Source organism: Perna viridis, chromosome 7, assembly GCF_037379345.1.
Source record: "Perna viridis isolate PV_CMFRI_1.1 ecotype Kerala chromosome 7, ASM3737934v1, whole genome shotgun sequence".
In the NCBI taxonomy this organism is placed as follows: domain Eukaryota; kingdom Metazoa; phylum Mollusca; class Bivalvia; order Mytilida; family Mytilidae; genus Perna; species Perna viridis.
In genome coordinates, this window is record NC_142451.1 from 26,446,987 (window position 1) to 26,470,284 (window position 23,298).

The following is a 23,298-nucleotide window of genomic DNA, read 5'->3' on the forward strand; positions in this document are numbered from 1 at the left end:
TTTTATAAATCAGCCGACGGATGCATGTTAATTAACTGTTTCCGATTTAAAGGCGTTCAATGAACGCGGTGTAAAATGTTTATTATAATCTAGAGATCGAGATCTTCAAGAATTCGTACATGGCTGTAACAAACCAGTACCTTGCTTTTAAAAAACCACCTTTACCCTAGCCGGGATTAAATTGATAAAAAAAAAAACACACAACCAAACAATACATTTGTACTAAGTTTTGGTTTCGGTCTAGACACAGGCTAAATGTTTCCGTACGATACCAGGGTAAAAACTCCGAACTTCTATTTAAATTTACATAAGAACACTGTCATTTCTTTTTCGATTCTTTTCGCAATACTGCATATAAATAGAATATGAAAGAAAAACCTTTCTAAAAATATTTTACGACTAGATTTCTATTTGAAATCAACAGTGATTTACTTTTAAAATATATGCAAAGGATGCAGTTTTATCATTTAATTTTCAATGCCTATTCAGAACATGTATATTTGATTTACCAAGTATTTGGTAAACTATTTCAAAATAATGTTAAGATCTTAAAGGAATATTTCGTTCAGTACAAGTACATTTAAAGGGATGCTGACCTTCATGTTATTATGGGTTTTTGTTGTGTGGTGTTTACGCCAATATATCGATAACCACGTATTTATTACATAATTGAATAACAGTTTGATTACCATATTTGTAGGAGTGTGAAGGTTAAGTGGCAAATATTTTAAATCCTTAAAAGGTGGAAGTAGCTTGACAACCTTGTATCTAAAGTTAGATGCTGTTTCAGCAATTTTACTTTTCTGGCTTACAACCCTTGCTTAAGTACAGCATCCTCTGATGAATTTCCTAATGTTGTTTAAGGACAAGTGACAAAGGTATTTTAACTCTCTATCATACTTAAATTGAATTACACGAGAAACGATAGATAAAGATAAAGGTCCATGGGCTGGGAGGGTCCACCGTGCATCTCCGCTGTGATTATCATGTACCTTTATATCTCCTTTTAACGAACCAATTTGTTGCCAAAGAATATTCTCAGATTCTATTTCAGTATTAGTCTATATCTGTACCTGTCTTGGTCAAAAAGCCAAGATTTTTGTGACACAATTGTTCGAGAGTCTAAGCCTTACTGGGACTTCATGTGGTCATATATATAGGCATTATCATGTAGTCCAATGTCTCAGCTTTACAATGGTACCAAGAAAGGTGCGGGTACACTTAGGGTTTTGGAGTAAAATAAAAAAAACTGTACCCCTATCCCACCGAAAAATCACTTAAATTAACATTTTTCAATGTCAAAAGGCCAAGAGTATTCATGCTTCAGTAAAAAAATGGCTTCAATTAAAAAAATGTCTGTACTGTGAACGACAGAACATAAATTATGTTCACGGAGTAATAGCCGTGTGAAATTTCTTCATGTGCTGCTTTTCACCTATTATTTTAATGTTAAAAGGTATGCCATTAAGAAATTTAGGTCAGCACCAAGAAATACCCGTTTTAGATATGATATGTCCAAATTCATACCTTTTTTTTTTATCACTTTCTACTTCGTTTTCATCATACAATACAAGAGCACACTGTCATCTTTTTAAGTGTAGAACGTTTTGCCACTTTATAGGTATATGCCTTTTTCCCCTGGTAAAAAGTTGCATTCCATATTCTAGAATTAATGTATCAAGTTACATACTTGAACGATATAACGGAAACAGCGTGTCCGAAGGGTCGATGTAACGTCTGAGACCGCTAACATTGAGTGGACAATCCAAAGGGTCAATGTGACGTCTGAGACCGCTAACATTAAGTGGACAATGCGAAGTTTTGTTTTAATTGTAATGGAAGCGACTTTAATCTGTTTAAACGTACACGTGGTTTTGCTATTATCACGTGATTATCATATCGTTATGGATATAAATAGTAGTGAGCTGAGCTCGGTGTTTTACCGTTAACTGTTGAGTCTCTGTATTTTTACATATGCTTAATGTGTTTGAAAACGAGATTGAGTTAATTACACATGAGTAACAATCGTCGCAATGATTGGTCAATTCAGTAGGCATTTAGTATTTAAACGAGTTCATCGGCGCGGTTTATCGCTTCTTCTATGGATACCCATTCTTGTGTGCAGCACACCGTCTCTACGCTGTAAGACTGTTACAGTCTACACGTTCTTTCCTCTTAACTTATCTATGGTTATGCCGTTTTCTCATAGGAATGTAACATTCCGAGAGAATACTTTGGTTTAGATTTATTCGGACCTTTCGGCTTCTTTATACGCAAATTTATCATGAAATTATTTATATTTATGGTTTTCTGTCGAGCTACAATTATGGTGCAGTGAACAAATGTTAGAGTGTTAGTCAGTCACTTCCAGTTGCATTGTCATACCAGTTAATTTTTAAGTTATTAAGCGTTATGCATTTATAAGCGATATGCACCATTGTTTTATATCAAAGGCTTTGTACTTGGTCAATTAAACTATGTGTTTCTAGTGGAGTTTTCATTTAGACAGTGTTACAGTTACAGAGCCCAGTGCACGAACGTACCACACAACAGGGTGTCTAAATAAGGTTATTTAGTCTGAATATAAGTAGTTGAAATAGACACGTAAAATCTAGAAAAGCGAGTACATTAGTAAATGTTCGAACATTTTCCATCATTTATTAAAAGAATAACACACTACTTATATGGTTAGATTGGTATCGCTGTTTTCTTAGTCAGATTTCAAAGTGTTAACTGGCCATTTTCACTGAGAAACTTGCACATACAGCAGACTCCCGTTACATAATTTATCAAACTTTCATTCTATTTTACAATGTCTTTTGTGTCTGTCTCTCCTTAGGAAATCTGTGTTTAAATTCTAATCTAACCATCGTTTTCCTGGTTTCCCCTCTATTATTAACCTGAAACCCTTTTTGTCGACTAACCAATCCGTCTGAGTGTTATGTTTGCTGTTTTGTATTTATTTTTGCCACGCAGTTTGCTAATGGTAAAACTATAATATAAGGTGATGAGTATAAACGATTCACCCACTGATACTTACAAAGATTAATACAGGTGAGCATGTAATTCTTCAACCTTGAATGTGTGTCCATATTTGTCCCCATTGTTTAGGGTTCGACGTCTGCGGGCGTACCAAGCTCTCAGCAGAAAAAGGACGTCAGACAGGACAGTCGTTTTATAATTTAATTTTGAGTTGATATATGACCATTATTTGACCTAAATTTGTCAGGCATCCTTTTCTGACGTCGCTAAATCGTCTCAAAACGACGTTGTTTTGACGTCTTTTTTAGTTTTTGGTCGCAACATCTCAAATGCGTCCTGGGCCCGGTTTCATAAAAAAAGTTCTTAAGTTGAGTTTTTCCTCAAATATTCAATTTCAAGTGATCTGATTGGGCGAAATTTTAGTTGAGGAAGGATTGGAGGAAAATCTCACTTTGAGATGTTTTATGAAATCACATACTGAGCACGTGTGATCATAGTTTGGTTATTCACGATAACCAATTGATTGTCCTATTTATTATATAGATAACCATCGTTCATTGCTATTTTCCACATAAAATTCACTGATATGACAAAATTCAACAAAACTGAACTTCATTATTTTTTTCAAGTCTCATTTCCGATAAGAAAAATAAAGGGAATCAGGATTAAAGAGTTAATCAAAAGTAACACAATCCAGGGACGACGACCAGACAGAGAACACGACCCAGGGACGACGACCAAACAGAAAACTCAATCCAGGGACGACGACCACACAGAAAACACAATCCGGAGACGACGATCTGATAAGGAAAATAGACAAAAATTGCTACGAGCAACAAGTGGACAATATGGTAGAGTTTCTCCTCGACAACATATTTGGCACTTTTGGAGGGGCCTTTTTTTCAACAAAAGTATTGGCATTCCAATGGGCACTAATTGTGCTCCTCTCAAAGCTGATCCGTTTCTTACGAATCGGAGTTCCATCAAAGTCTTGTGAAAGACAAACAGGTTTAAGCAGCTAGATCCTTCATTTACTGTTCATATCTTCTGTACTGTTTTGACTACTGGTTTTACTGATTTTGACTGATGGCAATTTGATGCTGCCCATTTGTGGTGACATATACCGGATAAATGAACCGTAATGGAAGCGGAATGTTTAGCCCGCTATAATACCTGGCATACCCCTTTCATTTTGAAATGCCTATACCAAGTCTAGCCCGCTATAATACCTGGCATACCCCTTTCATTTTGAAATGCCTATACCAAGTCAAGACCATTGCGGTGGTTTTCAAACCTTCCGGTTTTTGCCCTAATATTGCCATTTGTTATACGAACAGTTCCTTTGGACTATTTGTTTTTACTACTGCCTAGATTTGATCAGTTTGGTAACCAAACAAAACGCACGTGGAAACAAAGATAAAACAGCACCCAAAGTTGAGGAAAAAATGGAGGCATGGACCAGGGGCACCATTAAGGTAAGCGTCCCCTGCTTTTCAAGAGACACCCACCGAGCTTCTCATTGAATGAGCTGTAAAGGTATTTCAAATATTGAGTAATGATTACAATATGATACTTAATGAATTATGCAGTTTATTCAAACAGACATAGCAACACAGAATAGCTGTTGAATGCACTAAACATACTATTGGTATTGTAAGTTCCAGACAATCACACAGTGTCGCTGTTTATTGATTGTCCTTCATTCTGTCTGCCATCATCATAGCAACATGGAATGGATGATAATTTTCATGATAAGGCATAAAATTCATATGCCAGATAAATGGTCAATGTCATAACATCACTAACTGAAATATCAAATGGTACTCTATCACGCTGTATTTGAGATGTGGTAGATGAATTCATCAAACGAAATATTTTTTTATCTGATTTCGAAATGAGATGAAAGTTTAATCTTAGTTTATCTAATTGCTAATGTGCCAGTTAATCTGCCTCTTGTTAAAGTGTAACGCATTACTATCGGAGTGTATCAATAATAAAAAAAAAACAAAAACAAAAACAAAAACAAAAACAAAAATCAAACAAACAAACAAACAAAAAAAAAAAAAAAAAAAAAAAAAAAACATTAACAAACAAAAAAAAAATAATAATAAATTGAAAAAAATCAACACGATTAGTTATCAATTATTTTTGAATATCAATTTTGTGCCATGAATAAACTTAGTCAGACTATAAAAAAATCAGCTACGGAAGAGAAAGTTTAGAAATGAAAAAAAATTAACCAAAAACATCTTTTTGCCCATGTGAAGAGCTTGCTTTTACAGATAAGGCAGATACAATATCATCTCTGATTTGGTAAGGCTGTTGTTTGGGGTGGTAGCGGGAAACGATTCGCCCATCACGACCCACCAGAAATTTGTCGAAGTTCCAATGGACATCGTTGACCTCCATAGGACTATAGAATGTAAGGACCCTGAAGAAGTTGTCAATAGGTGGACAGTATTTCTGCAAATACATTAAGACAAACCTTTTCAAAATGACTTTATGACTAAATTAGAAGCACGTGCGCACAGAGCAGCATTATTTGTTAGTATAGGTATCACCCATATTTGAACATAGCTTGACATTAACTTAAGGAGGTAGACCTAGGGTAAGGGACACAACTCTTAAAAAATCATTGGAACTTTCGTATTCAGCATTTTACATCAATCTCACGTAAACATAAAAATAACTTGAATTGGGATTGATTTCATTCTGTTTCAAATGAAAGCTTGATAGGCTTTGGTGAAATTGAATATGATATAAACATATCACTGATTTCAAGAGTTATGCCCCTTTCCCTAGGTCTACTTCCTTAATTGACGTATGAATAAAACCTGAAGTACCAAAAAGACAAAAAAAGTAAAGTTATGTAAAAACGGAGAATTTATCAAAAAATCTTTTTTGAGCACATAATAAATGTTACCTATAAAATTGTGCTACTTCAGAATATTTTCTCAAACATGATAGTGAAACTTGTCTAAACCGAACTCCGAGTATGTGTTTTGAAACTTGGAAAACCAATCACTTGTCTAAATAGAACCGATTTTTAAGTGTCAGTCTCTGTAAGAATCAGGCAGTGGGTGAAACATAGTATGATAAAACCAACCATTTTGAAAGTTTAATTTAATTATTTGCACCATCAGAAAAAAGGGAAAAAAGATTTTCCATATCATGTTGGTAAATTGACTTTTAATTTCATCCAAATGCACTGAAAATGAACATTTCAAAGGCAGATAACTCAGACAAAAACTTCATTTTCCTAACATTCAATTGAAAATTTTCTGAGCAAATCTGCGATGCAGAAATCAAATAATGGTCCTTTTAAATAGAGAAAGCATCCTTGAGAGAAATTATATCGTCAGATCGGTTGGGTTTTTCACATGCATGTTTCTGATTTTTTCCATTTTGCCCGACTTATTACACTTAAGGTTTTAAGTCCAAAAGGGGTTCGGTTTAGACAGGTTCCACTGTATGTGGCATGTCAACTGTTGACGCTTTTACATAGTTTTATCTTATATTTATAAAACACGTAGAAAAGTATTCTGCAGAGTAACTTGCAGAAAAATGACCAGTTTGACGGATCACAAACAAACATTTATTTTGGTTGAGCAAATACTGAGATTTTGCTGAGTGAGAATGCAGTATAAAGGTAGACCAAGTTTGCGTGAAACATTAAAAAAATCGTTTAGGTATTTCGGTATCGTTTTCAATTGTAAATTGTTTGTTCACATCAGTTATCTATTAGTTGACTTTAGATCTTTCCTATAATAACGGTCAACCTCTCTCTGTCAAAGTAATTTCAAATTTGTATTTTTTTGCAAAAGACCAATAAAAAGCCATTAAAAAACAAAAAAAAAAAAAAACATAATTGAAATCGTTGCGACGCTAATAATAGTAACGTATTCTTTATTGTTAGAATTATCTGTGAACAAATATAACTATCAAGTTCTTATACTGCACAGAAGGTATCTAGATATCTAGATAAAAATAAAATTGCATTGTCATTCACGGGATGGATAGGAAAAAACAACTTTTTTTATTGCTTCATGAAAGACAACTAAATTTTCATGACTTGTGTTATAGCCTTGCGTCATAAAGGGCAACGGTAAAGTTTCCTTATCCTTCGTCTACCCCGGACTTGACTATTTATGAACAAGTAGACGGGTGTTTCTAGAAAAGCAGAGGACACTTACCCTACCGGTGCACCTGGTCCATGCTCCCATTTTTAGTGGAATTCGAGTTGTTCATTTACTTTTGTTACCTTGTGTGTATTATTTTGGTTATTCTATGTTTTTGTTGTGTTTGTTTTACATGTCTGTCTAGTCTTTGTCCCTGGATTACATTCTTTTGATTTCCGCTATAACCTTGGTTCATTTGATTACTTTCTGCATAGTTTACGCTTTGTGTACTTTGCAATGATCTTATTAGGAAAGATTTACATCTTTACCTCCTCATAATTTGAGGTTATCTTGCATCCTCAATCATTATATAAAAACTGACAACTGCAATTAAAACATGTTTACAAAAACCTCAAAACACTGACCTTCAGGTAGATGTAAATTGGATGGGCATATTGCCCATTGACGTCGATCTTTTCCGTCAATGGAAAGGCGGGAACAAAGCCACCACCGGGGCGAACGTATTTTATACCATTCATGATTTCCGTGCCGTTCCATCCGGGTTCTTCCTGAAATGTTATAGGTTTACGATTACCAGATGTTGCGATTTACAGCACAAATTAGTGATTTCATTAGGAATTGATATGTGCGTTATGCATGGCACACGTCGTATATTGAATGTTATATAAGTACATGATAACCTAAATCATCTGATCGGTGCATTACTTGTATTCATTTCTATGCATATTCTTTATCAATTGAATACTATTGAAGTCGCATGTTTTTTTTTGTTTTTTTAGAAAGACATCTATTATCTTTACATTAAGTTAAAATTTCATTTCCAATATCGATTTTTTTTTAGAAATCTTATGTGATTGTTCCATGACAAGATTGAGTTATCCTTCTTAGCACCTGTTTGCATAAAAATCTGTTAGATGCATTGCCGCTTTTTGTTTTACGCCATAAATGTAACTATTGCTCCATGTATTCCCTGAATGTACGATCTAATTCCTGTTCAGACGACTTTAATTTATCAACCAAACTGATTTGAGCATTCATGATAGTTGAATTCAATATTTAATGGGAAACCCAAAGGATTCTGGGAAGTTAAACTTCCAAACTAGAAGACACATATATCGTTTACTCGTCACGGGTCATATTGGATTCTTGTTCGTCTTATATTTGATTGTCAATGCATTTCAGTCGAAACATGTAAGTAGCATTATCCTTTACACCAGATCTAAAATTATGAAACTCTTTTCCTTCATTCAAAACCTTCCCTTCATCAATGGCTATTCTCATTGTTATGTCAAAATCTTAAAATCTTACCTTATTGAACTGATTACAAGGAACTCCAAAAACCTGTAGTCCTTGTCCTCCAAGCTCATTTTGAAGTGCATTCAGACCATAGTACTGAGGGGTCTTACCTCAGTAAGTGGCAACGTTTACGAAAAGCAGGACTTTTCCACGATAGTCAGACATATTCAATGTCTTTTGTAAATGGACGTCCCGAATAGTAAAATCGTAAATGGTCGATGATGAGTTTTTGGGCTGATCACACATTTTCATCTGACCATAAGAAAGTTGGACTACAGTAAAAAATGAAGCTAGCCATAGGGCCCATGGCGGTGCCCTAGAGGCCATTGTTCGATCTTTCTATAGAAAGCGACGAACCACGTACTTCCTATATGTAACTCGTTAATAAACTGATAGTGCAAGTACTATCACAATGTTCTTATAGCCCTGCAAGATTGTTAGATCACACTAGACCTTCACTAGATAAGAACTTAGTCTTGAATTTGGACAATATCATACGACTGATCAAACTGACGTAACTTGATCCTATTTTATGACCTCTAATATGAGATGATATATACACTTGGATCTCTGAATTTTTAGATGAAAGGTACTTTTATTCCAATACTTTATGAAATATACCTCACCTAAAACATTTGTGTAAATGCTAGTTGAAAATTTCGATCTTTCATATGACAATTATTGCATTCTGATTCAAAAGTAGTAAAAAAATTAGAGGCCAATCATTCTTAAAAAATGTAAATCAAAAACAAGAAAACAGAACTAATAACTTTAAAATGATTTCACTTAGACTTGCTACAAGTCTCTGTAATATATGGGTTCTTTTGAATTAATATCAAATATTTATTCATTATCTATCTGCATAGCGAATACCTAACAGTATCTTGTGTAATATGAAGTCTACATTTCACCAAAGAATATAACTATGCAAAGCTTCAAGGATGGTTAAATGCAATTTTATTTTTGTCACCTTTAAAGTTAAAATTTGTCAAAAGCAATTTTGCATCTATCTTTAACATACGAAATTTTAGGTGATAATAAAAATAAAAATGACATTTCTGCTGAAAACTAAGTGGTCCTAAATTAAAGCCAGGGTGTATAAAAAATCATTTCGAAAGAACAAAAGCATCGGCATGCACACTCTTTTTGCAACAAAATTTTGCACACTGCGTCGTGCTAAGAATACCCCAACTCAACAATTTCAGTCAAAGCTGGGAAAGTGATCATGTATACGCCATATACTAAACATCTAAACGTTTCTTTTAATAGAAGCTGAGGAATCTGTTACGAAAATATGGCAAGCCAAAGTGGACAAAAATGAGCATTTTCTAATATTAAAAAAATGATTTTTTTAATATTACAAATTCATTTTCTAATATTACAAATTGGATTTCTTATATCACAAAACACTTTTTAAATATTAAAAATTCAATTAAATTTCTAATATTAAAAAAAAAAACTATTTTTGAATATTGACGATTTTTTAATATTAGACAATTATTTTGTAATATTAAAAAATGTGACTGATTTTCTAATATTTCAAATTCATACAAAACACTTTTTTAATATTAAAAATTCAATTAAATTTCGAATAATAAAAAGCTATTTTTGAATATTGACGATTTTTTAGTATTAGAAAATTATTTTGTAATATTAAAAAAATGTGACTGATTTTTTAATATTACAAATTCATTTTCTAATATTACAAATTCATTTTCTAATATTACAAATTCAATTTGTAACATTACAAAATGTATGATATTTTATAATATTACTAAATCAGGAATTTGTAATATTAGAAAAGGAATTTTTAATATTAGAAAATGAATGTATAATATCAGAAAATGAATTTGTAATATTAGAAAATAAGTATTTTCTAATATTAAAAAAATGATTTTTTTTAATATTACAAATTCATTTTCTAATATTACAAATTAGATTTCTAATATCATAAAACACTTATTTAATATTAAAAAGTCAATTGAATTTCTAACATTAAAAAACGATTTTTTTAATATAAGAAATTGATTTTCTAATATTGGAAAATGGATTTGTTGTATTCAGTTACGATTTTTTAATTTTAGAAAATCATTTTGTAATATTAAAAATGTGACTCATTTTCTGATATAACAAATTTATTTTCTAATATTACAAATTCAAATTGTAATATAACAAAAATGTGTGATATTTTATAATATTCCTAAATCAGGAATTTGTAATATTAGAAAATGAATTTTTTAATACTATAAATTGAATTTCTAATATAAAAAAATCTTTTCTATAAATAAAAAATCTTTTCCAGTATTAAAAAAATCTTTTCCAGTATTAAAAAAATCTTTTCTAATATTAAAAAAAAATGATTTTGTAATATTAAAAATTCATTTTCTAATATTACAAAATATTGATTTTTGTCCACTTTGGCTTGCCATACGAAAATTTTCATTATGTACCACCTGAAAAATTAATGTCGATCGGTAAAGAGGAAGTAGATGAACAAGGAAGCTGAAAAGGGGAGGCACGGTACAAGTTATTTTGCAGAAGCAATCTGTTAAATAAGTGTAATATCGAGACATCAAACTACTTATAGTGTTAGCTTTTTTATTCTTCATGATCAGTTACATATATGTCTGATTTGAATTCTAGATCACCGTTCCTGGCGAAACAAAGAATGCACAATTTGCTTCGTCTGAAAATGGTATCATCTGCATTCTACAGTGTTACTGTTTATGAATGCAGATTCATATATTCTAAAAAAAATCAGTCAGATACACGACTTTAAAATATAAATTTGATAAAATATTATGTAATTCATGTAAGCTACAATTTAAGGTAAATTGTCAATAGTCTTATACAAGATACAAAGTTTTATCCAACGGCTGGACCGTTTATTCGACTTTTCTTCAGTTCGACGGAAATGTCGCTTTGAATGTCTGCAGGTTCAACAAGGACATTATATCTTTTGACAGGCCTTCCATCTCGACCAATCAGAATCTTTTCAAAGTTCCACCTGATATCACGGAAGTCGACTGGATTCCAGTTGATCCCATAGATCTGGTATGATGTTGGGTTACAGTAGCCCTACAAAGTGCATTTGATGTATCTTATTGATAAAATATTGAATATTGTACGGAAATAGAACATTTGTACACATATATATGATATGAAATGACCTAGAAATTGCTTCTTGGTATAAGTGCCAAAAATAACAGAAACTTAATAATTTTGTAGGCAGATTTTTGTGCGAGATATTTTCATAAAAAATACATGCACGGCATTGTACGTATTTGGCCCCTGTTTTCAAGAAAATCATTCATTTTGAGGTTTAAATGAATGAGCAAGTTTGATTAACATTTTTTTAAAATTCAGAACCAAATTCAGAAAATCAATCATCCAACTAACTGCTAGTATGCCTATTACCTTAAAGTTCTTCTCGGTCTAAAAATCAGGGAAAATGCACATGAATAAAAAAAAAAACGCTGAGAATTTTTTGGCATCATCCGAGCATTTATACCTCACAAACCTCCAGAAAAGAAGTGTTTGTAAAATTTGCTTTTTTAAGTAAATTTAATTGAAATGCACGATAGAAAAATGGCGGGAAAATTTTACATCACTTTTTCTTAATATAAACAATAGAAAAATATTAATTTCATAGATACTTCAGAATAAATTTAGTTAGCCTTTTTGTTGTTTTCTAGAATGTATTGAACATGTTTTAGGCGTAAAAGACCAAATTGAGAGAAATGATGTATCACTCATTGCCCGATTCTTACACAGAATGATACTTAAAATATTTACTTCATAAACCAAATGTGAGCCTTATTGATAATAATGATGTTTGAAAAAAAAATTTGTGGAATAAAAGTCGGCCATATGCTAATTACTAAGACACAAAATATATTATTTCATATCAGAAAAGATTAAGCTATTCTGATTGGTTAAAATATGGTCCTTTGGTTTCCATTAATGTGCGTTAAACAATGATCTCTTTAGATTCTTTTATGAAATAACCACAATAGTTGCTTATCGATATACTGACTGCCTTTGGGAATTAAGTGATATTGCCTTCACCATTGATGATGCCCTCGCCTACGGCTCTATATATAAGCAACTATTGTATAAGTAAAGGAAACACACAAAGGTTCAATTGGAGTCATTATTGTTGTGTTACCTTGAGATAAGAGTACAACGGATGTTGATATTGTCCATTGATATCTACTTTCTCTGTCAGTGGGAAATTAGGAACAAAACCAAATCCGGGACGGACATGTGTTATTCCATTCATTATTTCTGTACTGTTTGCACCAGGTTCTTGCTAAACACATAAGATACATTATATGACATCTCAATGTTTATTTCCTTCAAATAATAAAGGGAAATGCAACAATGTAGCAGATGTCCTAGAAATACATGTAGCTAGTCTGTTGCCGCAATGTGAAGTCGTTTTTCTTTTTATTCATTTGTATTTTTCATGGTTTTGTGGCTGGCGGATATGTACGATTGTCTTCATTCCAGGTGCCGGGTTTTAAGAGCTGACAAAAATGAGTCTTCTCAACGAAGGAGAAGTTTTCCCATCTATTGTTGGGGTAGTTTTCTACTAGCAATTTTCCCCACATATTTTATTTTACTTTTGCCGGGACGACTCCGTAAAATATCTCTATCAGAAATTTAAAATGTAAAACACAGCCTCCTTTTAAAAAAATTTAACACCACTAACAGGCTGTCCGGCACCTTTTGGAAAATATAAGGGTTAGTTTTAGGGCTACTAAATCTAAAAATAAGAAATTTTAGGGTTAATTTTGAGCCAAAATTTTTACGACAAAAAAGTAACAAACAATGAGAGAATTTTCGATCTTTCACGTATTTTTGTATCACTGATTATCTGCCATGAAGAAAAAACATTTACAAACTATTAGGATGCACTCTCTTAATTAAAAACCAAGCAGCCATTCAAACAAAAACTGCAAGGATAATTTTCGAAACTCCTGAGACGGCATTGAATTAATAACAATTTACAAATTCATATGAAAAATATAGGAATTCCCTTAGAATTTCAAGATTTTTAAAGGAATTTAGCCAAACTGAAAAAAAGATTAGGATTTTTTTCTAGAAATTTCAGGGCCACTAGAGAGCCTGCTGGTAGTATAAGTGTAACAAGCAGAAAAATAAAAGAAATAAACAGAACTGTACTTTCCAATGCTGATCAAACTCACGTAATGGAACTGGTTACATGGAACGCCAACCATCTGGAAGTCGTTATTATTTGTCTGTAGTGCATTCAATCCATGGTACTGGTACGTGTGTCCTCAGTAGGTCGCCACGTTAACAATCAGTACTACCTTTCCTTTATAGTCTCCAAAGTCTATCGTCCCATTCTTATGGACGTTCTGCATTTGAAAATCATAGATTGTTCCATTGTCACTACTTGGAACATGGCAAAGCCCAACTCCATTACTCTGTCCTTTAATTGGAGACAAAACTGCCACAACGGCAGCTAGGAACAACTGCCAGTCCCTCATGACGGAAGAAAGACTGAAAGATGAGGATATTTCTTTATTTATGTGATTCTGATGAAGGTCATTCGATTAGGACGTACCAAATTTTTTCTGTTTATATCAGCCTTACCAACTTTTCGAATTTTGATAACTTGAGTTTATTAAATACTTCAAACCAACTAATCATAGTGAGCAATTTATATGTGCTTAGTTCATTTTGCGATCAAGAAAGAAACGCGAAAACAATCACCGCCATTAAGACTCTTTGTAATGGAAGACACGACAAAGATTGTGTTAGTCTTTAAAATTAAATAGAAGCGAAATCGAATTGATATCATGAAGCGCGAAATAGCTATTTGCGAAAATAAATTGGTCTAAAATATGATAACCAACATCAAATGACTTGAGAATACTTTAAACTACAAGTAGTTGCTTTATTTTTTATATTATTTCCTTTAAATCGATAATTGCGAAGAACAAAACAAAATAATATAGATGGCCTATTGGATTCTTTCAGTGTCTTGCATTCGAGGATATGTCGGATTGACACAGAGATAAACTCTTATGGTTAAAGAGATAAAAGAATTTTGTTTGTCATGTCGATGTTCCATAAGAGTACTTAACTATATGCTGACACGTGTCATTACATTTGTATTAATAGTCTCCTAGCTTAGATGTGTACTGAAGGAAATACTTCATATACAAAATTTAAGGACTATCCTCTGTAAAATTCAGGCAAAAATACAAAACTAATAAACAAACACAAGTCCTTCGATGTCATATTATAATACCACCACTACCATCAATAATATTATAATACCACCACCACCACAATAATATTATAATACCCCCACCCCACCACCACCACCACCACCAATAATATTATAATACCACCATCACCACCAATAATATTATAATACCACCACCACCATCACCACCAATAATATTATAATACCACCACCACCACCACCACCAATAATATTATAATACCACCACAACCACCAATAATATTATAATACCACTACCACCACCGATAATATTACAATACCACTACCACCGATAATATTATAAAAATGATAACAAAACTGAACAATATTATATTTTATTCCCATAAAATCAGAAGAAACATGTGAAGATACACCAAAACTTTAAAAGATGTTTGCTTACCAGTTCTACTCAGAGTATTTTGCAATTACTGCATTCACACAAAAAAATCTTCATTATCATGACACATGTTACATGACAATTGTAGATTTTTTTTTAAATTTCTTTTGAACCAAGTAACACATTGTATTCTAATAAGTATCAAATAGCTCTGTCGTTTAAATTGTTTGTAGTTGAAATAATCTATATAAACCCACATTCCCTAAATTTTTGACAGTTGTTTTCGTATTATTTCTATCTTAAATTTTAATATATTTTAGTATCAATCCGACAGCAAAAATACCATAGCGTCAATAATGGGACAATTAAGATACACCGAAATCCAAATACTTGACCTAAATGTACATGTGAAATCGGGAAACAAAGACGAACTACACAAACAATGTGGCGAACACCACTACATATACTGCAGATAAAAACCGAAGATAAAATCCGCCCCGTGTTCCGGAAGGATAAGCATGACATGTATGACATGACAATTATGCAGCTCCCCGACACGTTGTCAAAACAGTCACAAAATATGATATTGGTGGAGCATAATCCAAAATAGAGTAATTCATTCGATCATTAAAAAATCTACATTTCAGTATGAACGAGATCACTATTGGTTTTGAACTTGATAGCATATAGCAAGATATTATACAAAAATAAACTGACACACCGTAAATAATTTTCTTTAAAGTTTCAAAGGAAACGAAATGTACCTCTGTCTAATTGCAACGATCTCATATGATTAGTATGATTGGAAACTATAATTGAGAAAATTTTGTAGTGAGTCATATGAGTTAGATCTTTTGACATACTTTATTGTAGCCCACGACACATTATATAAAAGGAGCTGCACCACTGCAACTGGTAAGTATCAAGTTCGACAAGTTGTCAATTCGGTAAGGCGTAGAATACAACCAAAGTTATCTTGTCTCGTCTGTGAGACAGTAACTTCATATCGGTCAATCAAATGAAGATAACCTATGTGTTGTTATGTAGGATAGAGAATCAAATTAATGATACATGTCACAACAAATCAATATTATACAAACGTCTCAGAATGTGATGACTCTATTCGCTACTTCGCTCCATCGGATCAAATTGATACAGGGACGATGAAGTAAGCATAGAAGGGTATGAAAAATTCTGATATTCATTAAAAAGGGAGATGACTTACATTTTGTGCAAAATTTGGTTGCTTTCTTAGGAAACTTTAAAAAATCATTTTCTTAGCCCTCAATTGTAAAATAAAAAATGTACATTTTGTACTATGGGACTTACATACGATATAAACATTACATTGGAATAAAAAAAATCAAAAAATCAAAAAAAAAATTACCATGTGCCATCCATATCATAGGAAATACCTGGTTTCTTAACGGGCAGTCTCTAAGACTGAGTAATGGCACTTGACTGAACAATGTCATAAATTGTTTGTATATAACAGCCCTAGGGGAATGTCTAGTTTATGCAAGGTGTTTTTGCTTCGGATTGCACATTTGAATCTTGATATTGAATTCACATTTCGCACGTCTTCACTTAAATTGTTCCATTCTCTTATAGCAGATGGTATGAATGATTCACTAGTTGATGATAATCTACAAAAGGGTAATAAAATATCCGATCCATTTCGTAGCGGATAGACTGTTGTACTCTGAACAAAGTCGTTACTTTGTGGTTCAGTGGTTACTTGACAATCGAAACACTTCTTAATTATCTCCTCAACCATTGAATTCATTGTTGGAAACCAGTATTTTTCTCTCAACATTTGCTTTGTTTTTGTCATACTGAAATGTCCAATTTTATGCGCAGCTTTAATCACTTTCTCTTGCAGGGTCATGGGCACACAGCTATCTGATTGAGTCTAAATACTAGTCCTTTTGCCACGTAAAGTTCATGTCTAAGATGATAATAAGACACTTTGGTCCTATTTTTCCTGTTTCTTTCCCAATCACTTTTCTGAATAATGTCCTTTAATTTAAGTAATTTAAGTCGGTTTCATCTTGTAATTATTCTATGCGTGGCGGTAACTTGATTGTAGTTTTATTGAACATTGGAATCAACGGTTTACGTGCTGTAATTATCTTGAATTTCGGTGCTCCTAGCACCGAAAAATGTTGAATCTGTTCTTAGCCCATCTTATTGACAACGCATCTTTTTCTGTTTGACTGTATCTCTTTTCTGTATCGGACATAGAGCGACTAATGAAATGCACAGGTTGTAATCCTTACTCAGTTTTTTGGAATTATCCTGCTGACAATCCTTCATTGAAACTTGCTTCGCAACACACTTCTATCGGTCTTGTCCGATTGAATAACACCATTGTAATCTCATTTGTTATTCTGTCTTTGAGCTCCTCGAATGCTGAATTATCTTCACGTCCTCATTTGAACTTCGTATCTTTGTGAGTTAGTTTTCTCAGCGGTGCAGTAAGTAACGAATATCTTGGTATGAATTTCGATAAGTAGCCAATCATACCTAACAAACTGCTGACTGCTTCCTTTGATTCAGGTGCTTTTGCTTCCTTTACGGCTCTCGCTTTCTCTTATGTAGGTTTCAATCCATCCTTAGTACATTTGTAACGATAAAACTCCAAATCGTCCACTCCGAATTCGCACTTTTCTCTGTTTAGTGTTATACCAAAGTCTTTTGCTCTTTGAAGTACTTCTCTCAGTGTCTTGTTGTGTTCATCAATGTTAATTCCACCAATCAGTATATCGTCCCTCTGGTTCAAACAATTCGGTATATCTCCAAATATGTTATACTTCTGTTCATCAAACAAATCTTGTGAACACTTACCTCCAAATATAAGTCTCTTTGGTCGCATATTTCCCCACGGCGTAATAAACGTTGCCACTTCTCTAGACTCTGGACCCATCATCAACTGATGATATCCTTGTCTTAAATTCATTTTTGAGAATATTTTGCACTCGTGAAATTTGTAAATAAGATCCTTTACTACTGGACTTTGTGTGATTTTAATCCTCTCCATGTATTTATTCGGTATCCTCAAGTCGACTCACGCTCTTATCATATGTGATTCTAGTTTGTCTTGATCTACTCTGCTGAATTTTAGTTTTGGTACGACGACCAAAGGTGAACACCACTGAACAGGTGTACCTTGCGGAACTTCTTCGAATATGTCTGACTCTATTCTTTAAACCATTGCTTTAACGGCTTTTGTATGTAGTAATATGGTACTCGTCTATGCTTTTGTGCCACCGGCGCAACTCCTGGTTTCATGTTGAATTTCACGTATAATTCACTGTCATTTTTAGTATCTCTTATAGTTCCAATTCCATCAAATACACTATTGAATTCATCTAATATCTGTGTAATTTCTGCTTTCTCACTTTCAATTACAAGCATCACATCTACTTTCTCTTTTGTCACTTTCATGTCATTAGGTTTTGCAAAAGATCCATCCGGTCGTATTTCCATCATTCCTAACTTCTGTAAAGTTGAGCAACAGCGGTGAATTTATTCTACCCCGAATAACAATAAACTTTTTTTTTCCATTCCACATGTTGCATTTCGTACAATTGTTATGAATTCTCCTTTTAGAAGAAGTGAGTTCTGTAATATACTTAGCACTGTCTTACTTTTGTGTCCTGAAAGCTTCCTTAGATTTGAAAAAAATGATGTTCGTCCATAAATTCACATCTGCACCTCAAGGTTCAACCTTCATTTCTACATCTCCTAAATGAATCTGAACTGTTTTCTCATTGTCACGTTTCCTACTAACGGCTTCCATTTTTTCAATTTTCGCAACATACTTAACGGTTCTATCAAAGTAATCATCATCGTACTGATCAGAATCCTCACTGCTGATGTCGACAGTTTTTCTTACTCGCCCTCGATGTCTTTTCTGGAAACCTTTCTTTTGATTTTGCTAAGATTTTTGCCTGTTTGTTTCGCAATCGACACATTGACTCAAAATGGTTCTTTATTCCGCAACATCTACACTCTTTTCCATATGCTGGACACTTTCTACTTTCATGACGGAATCCACAATAATTGCACAATATACGCGTTGTTTGATTATGTCTTTGTCTGTTACCAAACTTTCTTTCCAATCTCCCATTTATGTTGTTCTCTACTTTGTATACAACTGAATTTGATTCTTCAATTCTCATTTCTTTCATCTGTAAATTAGTGTCCTCTACTTGTGCACTTTCCTCTATGAATCGATCTAGATTCCATCCTTTACTAATAGCTTTTCTTATAAGATCTTTGTTGTCTAAATTCTGGATACATTGCTCTAGAATTCTTTCTTCTGTTGTTTCCCCGAATTCACAATCATTTGCTCTTTCCCTCAGTCTTGTAACATAACAGCAAATTGTTTCATCTCTTTCCGGCTTCATCTTTGAAAACACATATCTATAGAGGTGTTATTCTTTTTCGGAAGAAAGTATTTGTTTAGCTTATTTCTTAATACATGGTATTCATTCATTCTCTCTCCTGGTTCATCATTTAAACTCTTTTCTAGACGGGTGATTTTTTCTCCACAAATCAATATGGCATCTTTCTTATCTTCAGCATTTGTGATTCTGAAATATCTGAACTCACGTTCTATAGCTTCTAGCCAGTCTTCCCATCGCTTTTCAGTCGATAATGTGTCACTCCCTTGGGTAAACGACAGAGTTCTCAAGTTCCTTGTCTCCGTCACTACTGTTATTCTTTGCGGGTCGCCGCGATCCATTTTCGTCGTTCTGGTTTTTATCTATATCTCTCCTGATTCGATTCTGCTTTTAACGTCCGTTTAACAACTTCCTCCCGTCAAATATTTTAGTTTCTCATCAATTTTTTCATCCTCGTCGCAAATGAAACATCATAGGAAACACAGGATTTGCAGTAGTACTTTTAATAATAGCTGACTCAACTCAATATACAAGAATGCCGTAACAACAAAACGTAATAGACAAAGTGCAAATGTGTGTACGGTGAGTTGGCGGAATATTTCATGGATACTACAGCACACCCCTTGCACCCCTATGGGTCCGCCATCTTATATAATATATGTATTTGAGAAGGAGGTAAACGAGACATTGGGAGATGCAGCCGGCGGTTTCACCAAAAAGCAAGCTGATTTGTCTGTTATTTGTGGGCAGCATGTGATTCAAAGGGCACACGATTTTTATATGACTGCAACAAAACATCTTTGTAAAACTGCCTATGATTCAAAATGCGTACGTAGGATTTTCCGTTCCATTTTCCGTTTTCCGATTCGATCAATATAAACCGTAATCGATATTTCAAACCAGTAAAAGAGAACAGCAAAATTCACCAGGTGTTTTCTACGGAACTAGAAGCAATAAAAATTAGAAAGTTGTCCTGCTACACATGTAAAAAATGTTTAAACACAGATTAGAACGAATGTATGAATGTTGACCAAATTGGCAACTTTTCTATTTTAAACTTCTGATCAGGAATAAGAAGTGTATATATTTGCTGATGACATCGAACACCTTTACGACCTTGTGTCGAATAGAACACATTTGCCGTTAAAGCAGACGCAGTTAATCTTCCTTATTATCTTGTTAAAACCAGCAACCAAATGTTGGTTCTTAGAAAAGAATCAATAGGTAGGGGATAATCTGTCTTCCCGGAACAGAAATAATACACGGATATTATTTCGGCATGGTGAACGAAATTCCATTAGAACAAAAACAGATAAAACGTATCCATGCTATTCGTTTCGGCGCTATCTGTAGTGTATATACATGTATGTTAGGAGCTAGAACTGGGTGACGATAGATCAGTTTCTATTGACGATTATATACTGTGCTGCCTTGCCGAGTGAGGGATCGATTAAAATTTTGATAGCGGTTAATTTTTTTCATGGTTGTGTTTATTTAAATGGAGATTAAAGGCAGCTATTGACTGTTACTATGGTTAATTTGATTCATACTCATTCTCCAAAAAAGTCCGTTTGAAAAAGTATGTTGTGCACAGACACAGGGCCATATTACAAAATTAATGGTATAAAAAATTATCAAGACAAATCATCAAAAAGCCCCCTTCTGAATAACAAACACATGCAATCGTAAATATAAAAATAAATTCAGGTAGTGAACACGAAAGAAAAGCCTCGCAGATGGCCAATTAAAAAAAAAGAAAACAAAAAGATGAAAACGTTAGTACTTTGGTGGAGTCAACTTAGTACGCGACGTTATTTGAGGCGAACACAATTCCTTAAAACAAAAACAAACGGATAAGGTAAAATACAACAAATGCTCTATCGTATGACCTAAATCCATAAAATCAACAGACAACGAAAGAAATAAATCCACAGAAAACAGAAGGAAGATAACTATTCCAAATAAAACTGATAAACGTATCAATGTGACAGGCGCATAAATTTGGGGTGGGTTAAATAAGTTTTATAAGGCCATTACCACCCCCTTCAATGTAAGGTCAATAATGAACTGAAAAATCAAACAACCACGCCATCAACTTCATTCACTAATACATCATCACGAAACACCTTAAAAAAACCATATGGAATACAATAAGGGATCCGCTACCAGCTTTAGAAATAATCGGTCACTACAATTTCTGTGGACTGGATTTGGAGTACTAACGTCAAAAACTAAATCGGTAAGATTTTATGTGGTGCATTACTCAAAAAATGAATTATTTTTTTACGAAGGAAACCCATTAAAGGTAGAATGTCTCAGGGAGTTAGCCTTTACCAATAAATCTATTAATGGTAGTCAATAAACCCAACGGGTTTTGTTTGGAAGATGTTATGTGCTGTCTAAACTATATTTCCGTAAAAAACCTGGATAATCATTACCATTTTTAGAAATCTGATCTTTTCATTTTAACAAGAGATGATAGTTTTAAAAAGAAAAAAATTGTATTTCATTTACTTTTTTGTTACAATATCGTTTTTATTATATTTTTATCGACCATACCATTTTTTTCAATCTCCAACTCACACGCTTTGCGTTTCATTGATTCTCTTTCGGGTTCAGCTTATTTTGTACTTGTCATAATTGTTCTCCCTTTTTTGTCAATTGACATTCAATGAGTAGCACCATAGATGTCTTTCAATGAAGGAACAGGAACTGCTTGCCTTAACGGAACACCTGAATCAAACCAGGTTTTTAGTTCGGTATATCATATTCATTTTTGGGCATTGTGTAGTTTCTCTGTGCTATTTGACGTCTTCTTCGTCTGTACAGTTTATTGTTTTAATATTCAATCGTGAATATTGTCGGTAGTGTTCTTTTTCTAACTTCATGTCGGCATTATTTGTTTGATTGACAGGGTAATGCTGACCACCAGTTAAGGCCTTCAATCCAAACATTCGCCACAATGTCTTAACTGACCAATACCTAGTGTCAGTTTCCAATTGATTTGTCGTCAATTTGATATGCTACCTCTTCTGCAGGACATTGAAACAGTAATGGGCAGCTGATTGTTTTGCAAGAAACATCAACTGATCACACTTATGCAGAGTAATATTCGATCATTATTTTAGTTCCTTTTTGTTATATCCGACTTGTTCTGAATTTTTTTAATGTTTTGTCCTTGATCTACTTAACTGACACTTCTGTGGTCCAATATTTTTGTCTGAATGGTTGTGAAATTTGATATCTGATATATTTCATTTTTCTCATCACGGTTCACAGGTGAAGTTTGATAAAATATCACTGTTTAATTTGGCGCCACGAACATTTTGAGTATGTAATTCAAGATATGCGCTTTTTAAAAGGTCAACATCAAGGAATCCGTTTTTGTGTTTAGTAGCACCTTTTGTAAGTATCATGCAAATTCTGTAATATGCAATACAACCCAAAAAGGCTAAACATTTTCCGTTTTTATTCAGTTGTTTTATTGGTCTATATGGAGAAATGTATAATTATCCATTCCCACCTGTCTGTTCTTATGCGATAAATTACGTTGAAAATTCAACAATTTCTCGTGTATTTGAGTGATATTTGCAGAGTTATCTCCCTTAATTTGAACCTTTATAGTTTATATTTCCTATGAAAAGATGTTATATAAAAAACTGCTAAAAATTTCTGTTTACTTAAAAATTTCAAACAAAATATCGAAAATAAAAATATGCAGGCTTTCCAAATATGAATCACATTTTGCATGATTCTTAGTTGGAGTACCATTTAAACTTAATTTCTTTTATCAAAGGAGTTCAGATGAATTGAAATTAGTTTAAATCGGTCTAAAATATATACAAGGTATCCGCTATACAATATTGTACTCATTCA

General features: G+C 33.2%; 2 protein-coding genes across 2 annotated transcripts; both read right to left on the bottom strand.

The window, feature by feature from the left end:
- Window positions 1–4,555: 4,555 nt before the first annotated feature.
- LOC148612034 (glutathione peroxidase-like) lies at window positions 4,556–8,816 on the bottom strand. Its single transcript, XM_088593134.1, has 3 exons — window positions 8,430–8,816; window positions 7,526–7,669; window positions 4,556–5,445 (listed from the first exon to the last, which is right to left on the bottom strand). The coding sequence occupies exons 2-3, from the start codon at window positions 7,637–7,639 to the stop codon at window positions 5,218–5,220; spliced, it is 342 nt and encodes a 113-aa protein (XP_088449260.1). The 5' UTR covers window positions 7,640–7,669; window positions 8,430–8,816; the 3' UTR covers window positions 4,556–5,217.
- A 2,182-nt stretch (window positions 8,817–10,998) lies between these two features.
- LOC148612035 (glutathione peroxidase 6-like) lies at window positions 10,999–13,961 on the bottom strand. Its single transcript, XM_088593135.1, has 3 exons — window positions 13,628–13,961; window positions 12,586–12,729; window positions 10,999–11,495 (listed from the first exon to the last, which is right to left on the bottom strand). The coding sequence occupies exons 1-3, from the start codon at window positions 13,658–13,660 to the stop codon at window positions 11,283–11,285; spliced, it is 390 nt and encodes a 129-aa protein (XP_088449261.1). The 5' UTR covers window positions 13,661–13,961; the 3' UTR covers window positions 10,999–11,282.
- Between the last annotated feature and the right edge of the window lie 9,337 nt (window positions 13,962–23,298).

Bases quoted from the DNA above. Each gene is read 5' to 3' on its own strand.
- LOC148612034 (XM_088593134.1), bottom strand. From the start codon at position 7,639: ATGAATGGTATAAAATACGTTCGCCCCGGTGGTGGCTTTGTTCCCGCC. The intron at 5,446-7,525 runs GTCAGTGTTTTG...ATGTATTTGCAG, and splicing joins CAATTTACATCTACCTGAAG to AAATACTGTCCACCTATTGA.
- LOC148612035 (XM_088593135.1), bottom strand. From the start codon at position 13,660: ATGGTTGGCGTTCCATGTAACCAGTTCCATTAC. The intron at 12,730-13,627 runs GTGAGTTTGATC...TTATGTGTTTAG, and splicing joins CATGTAACCAGTTCCATTAC to CAAGAACCTGGTGCAAACAG. The intron at 11,496-12,585 runs GTAACACAACAA...TGCACTTTGTAG, and splicing joins CGTTGTACTCTTATCTCAAG to GGCTACTGTAACCCAACATC.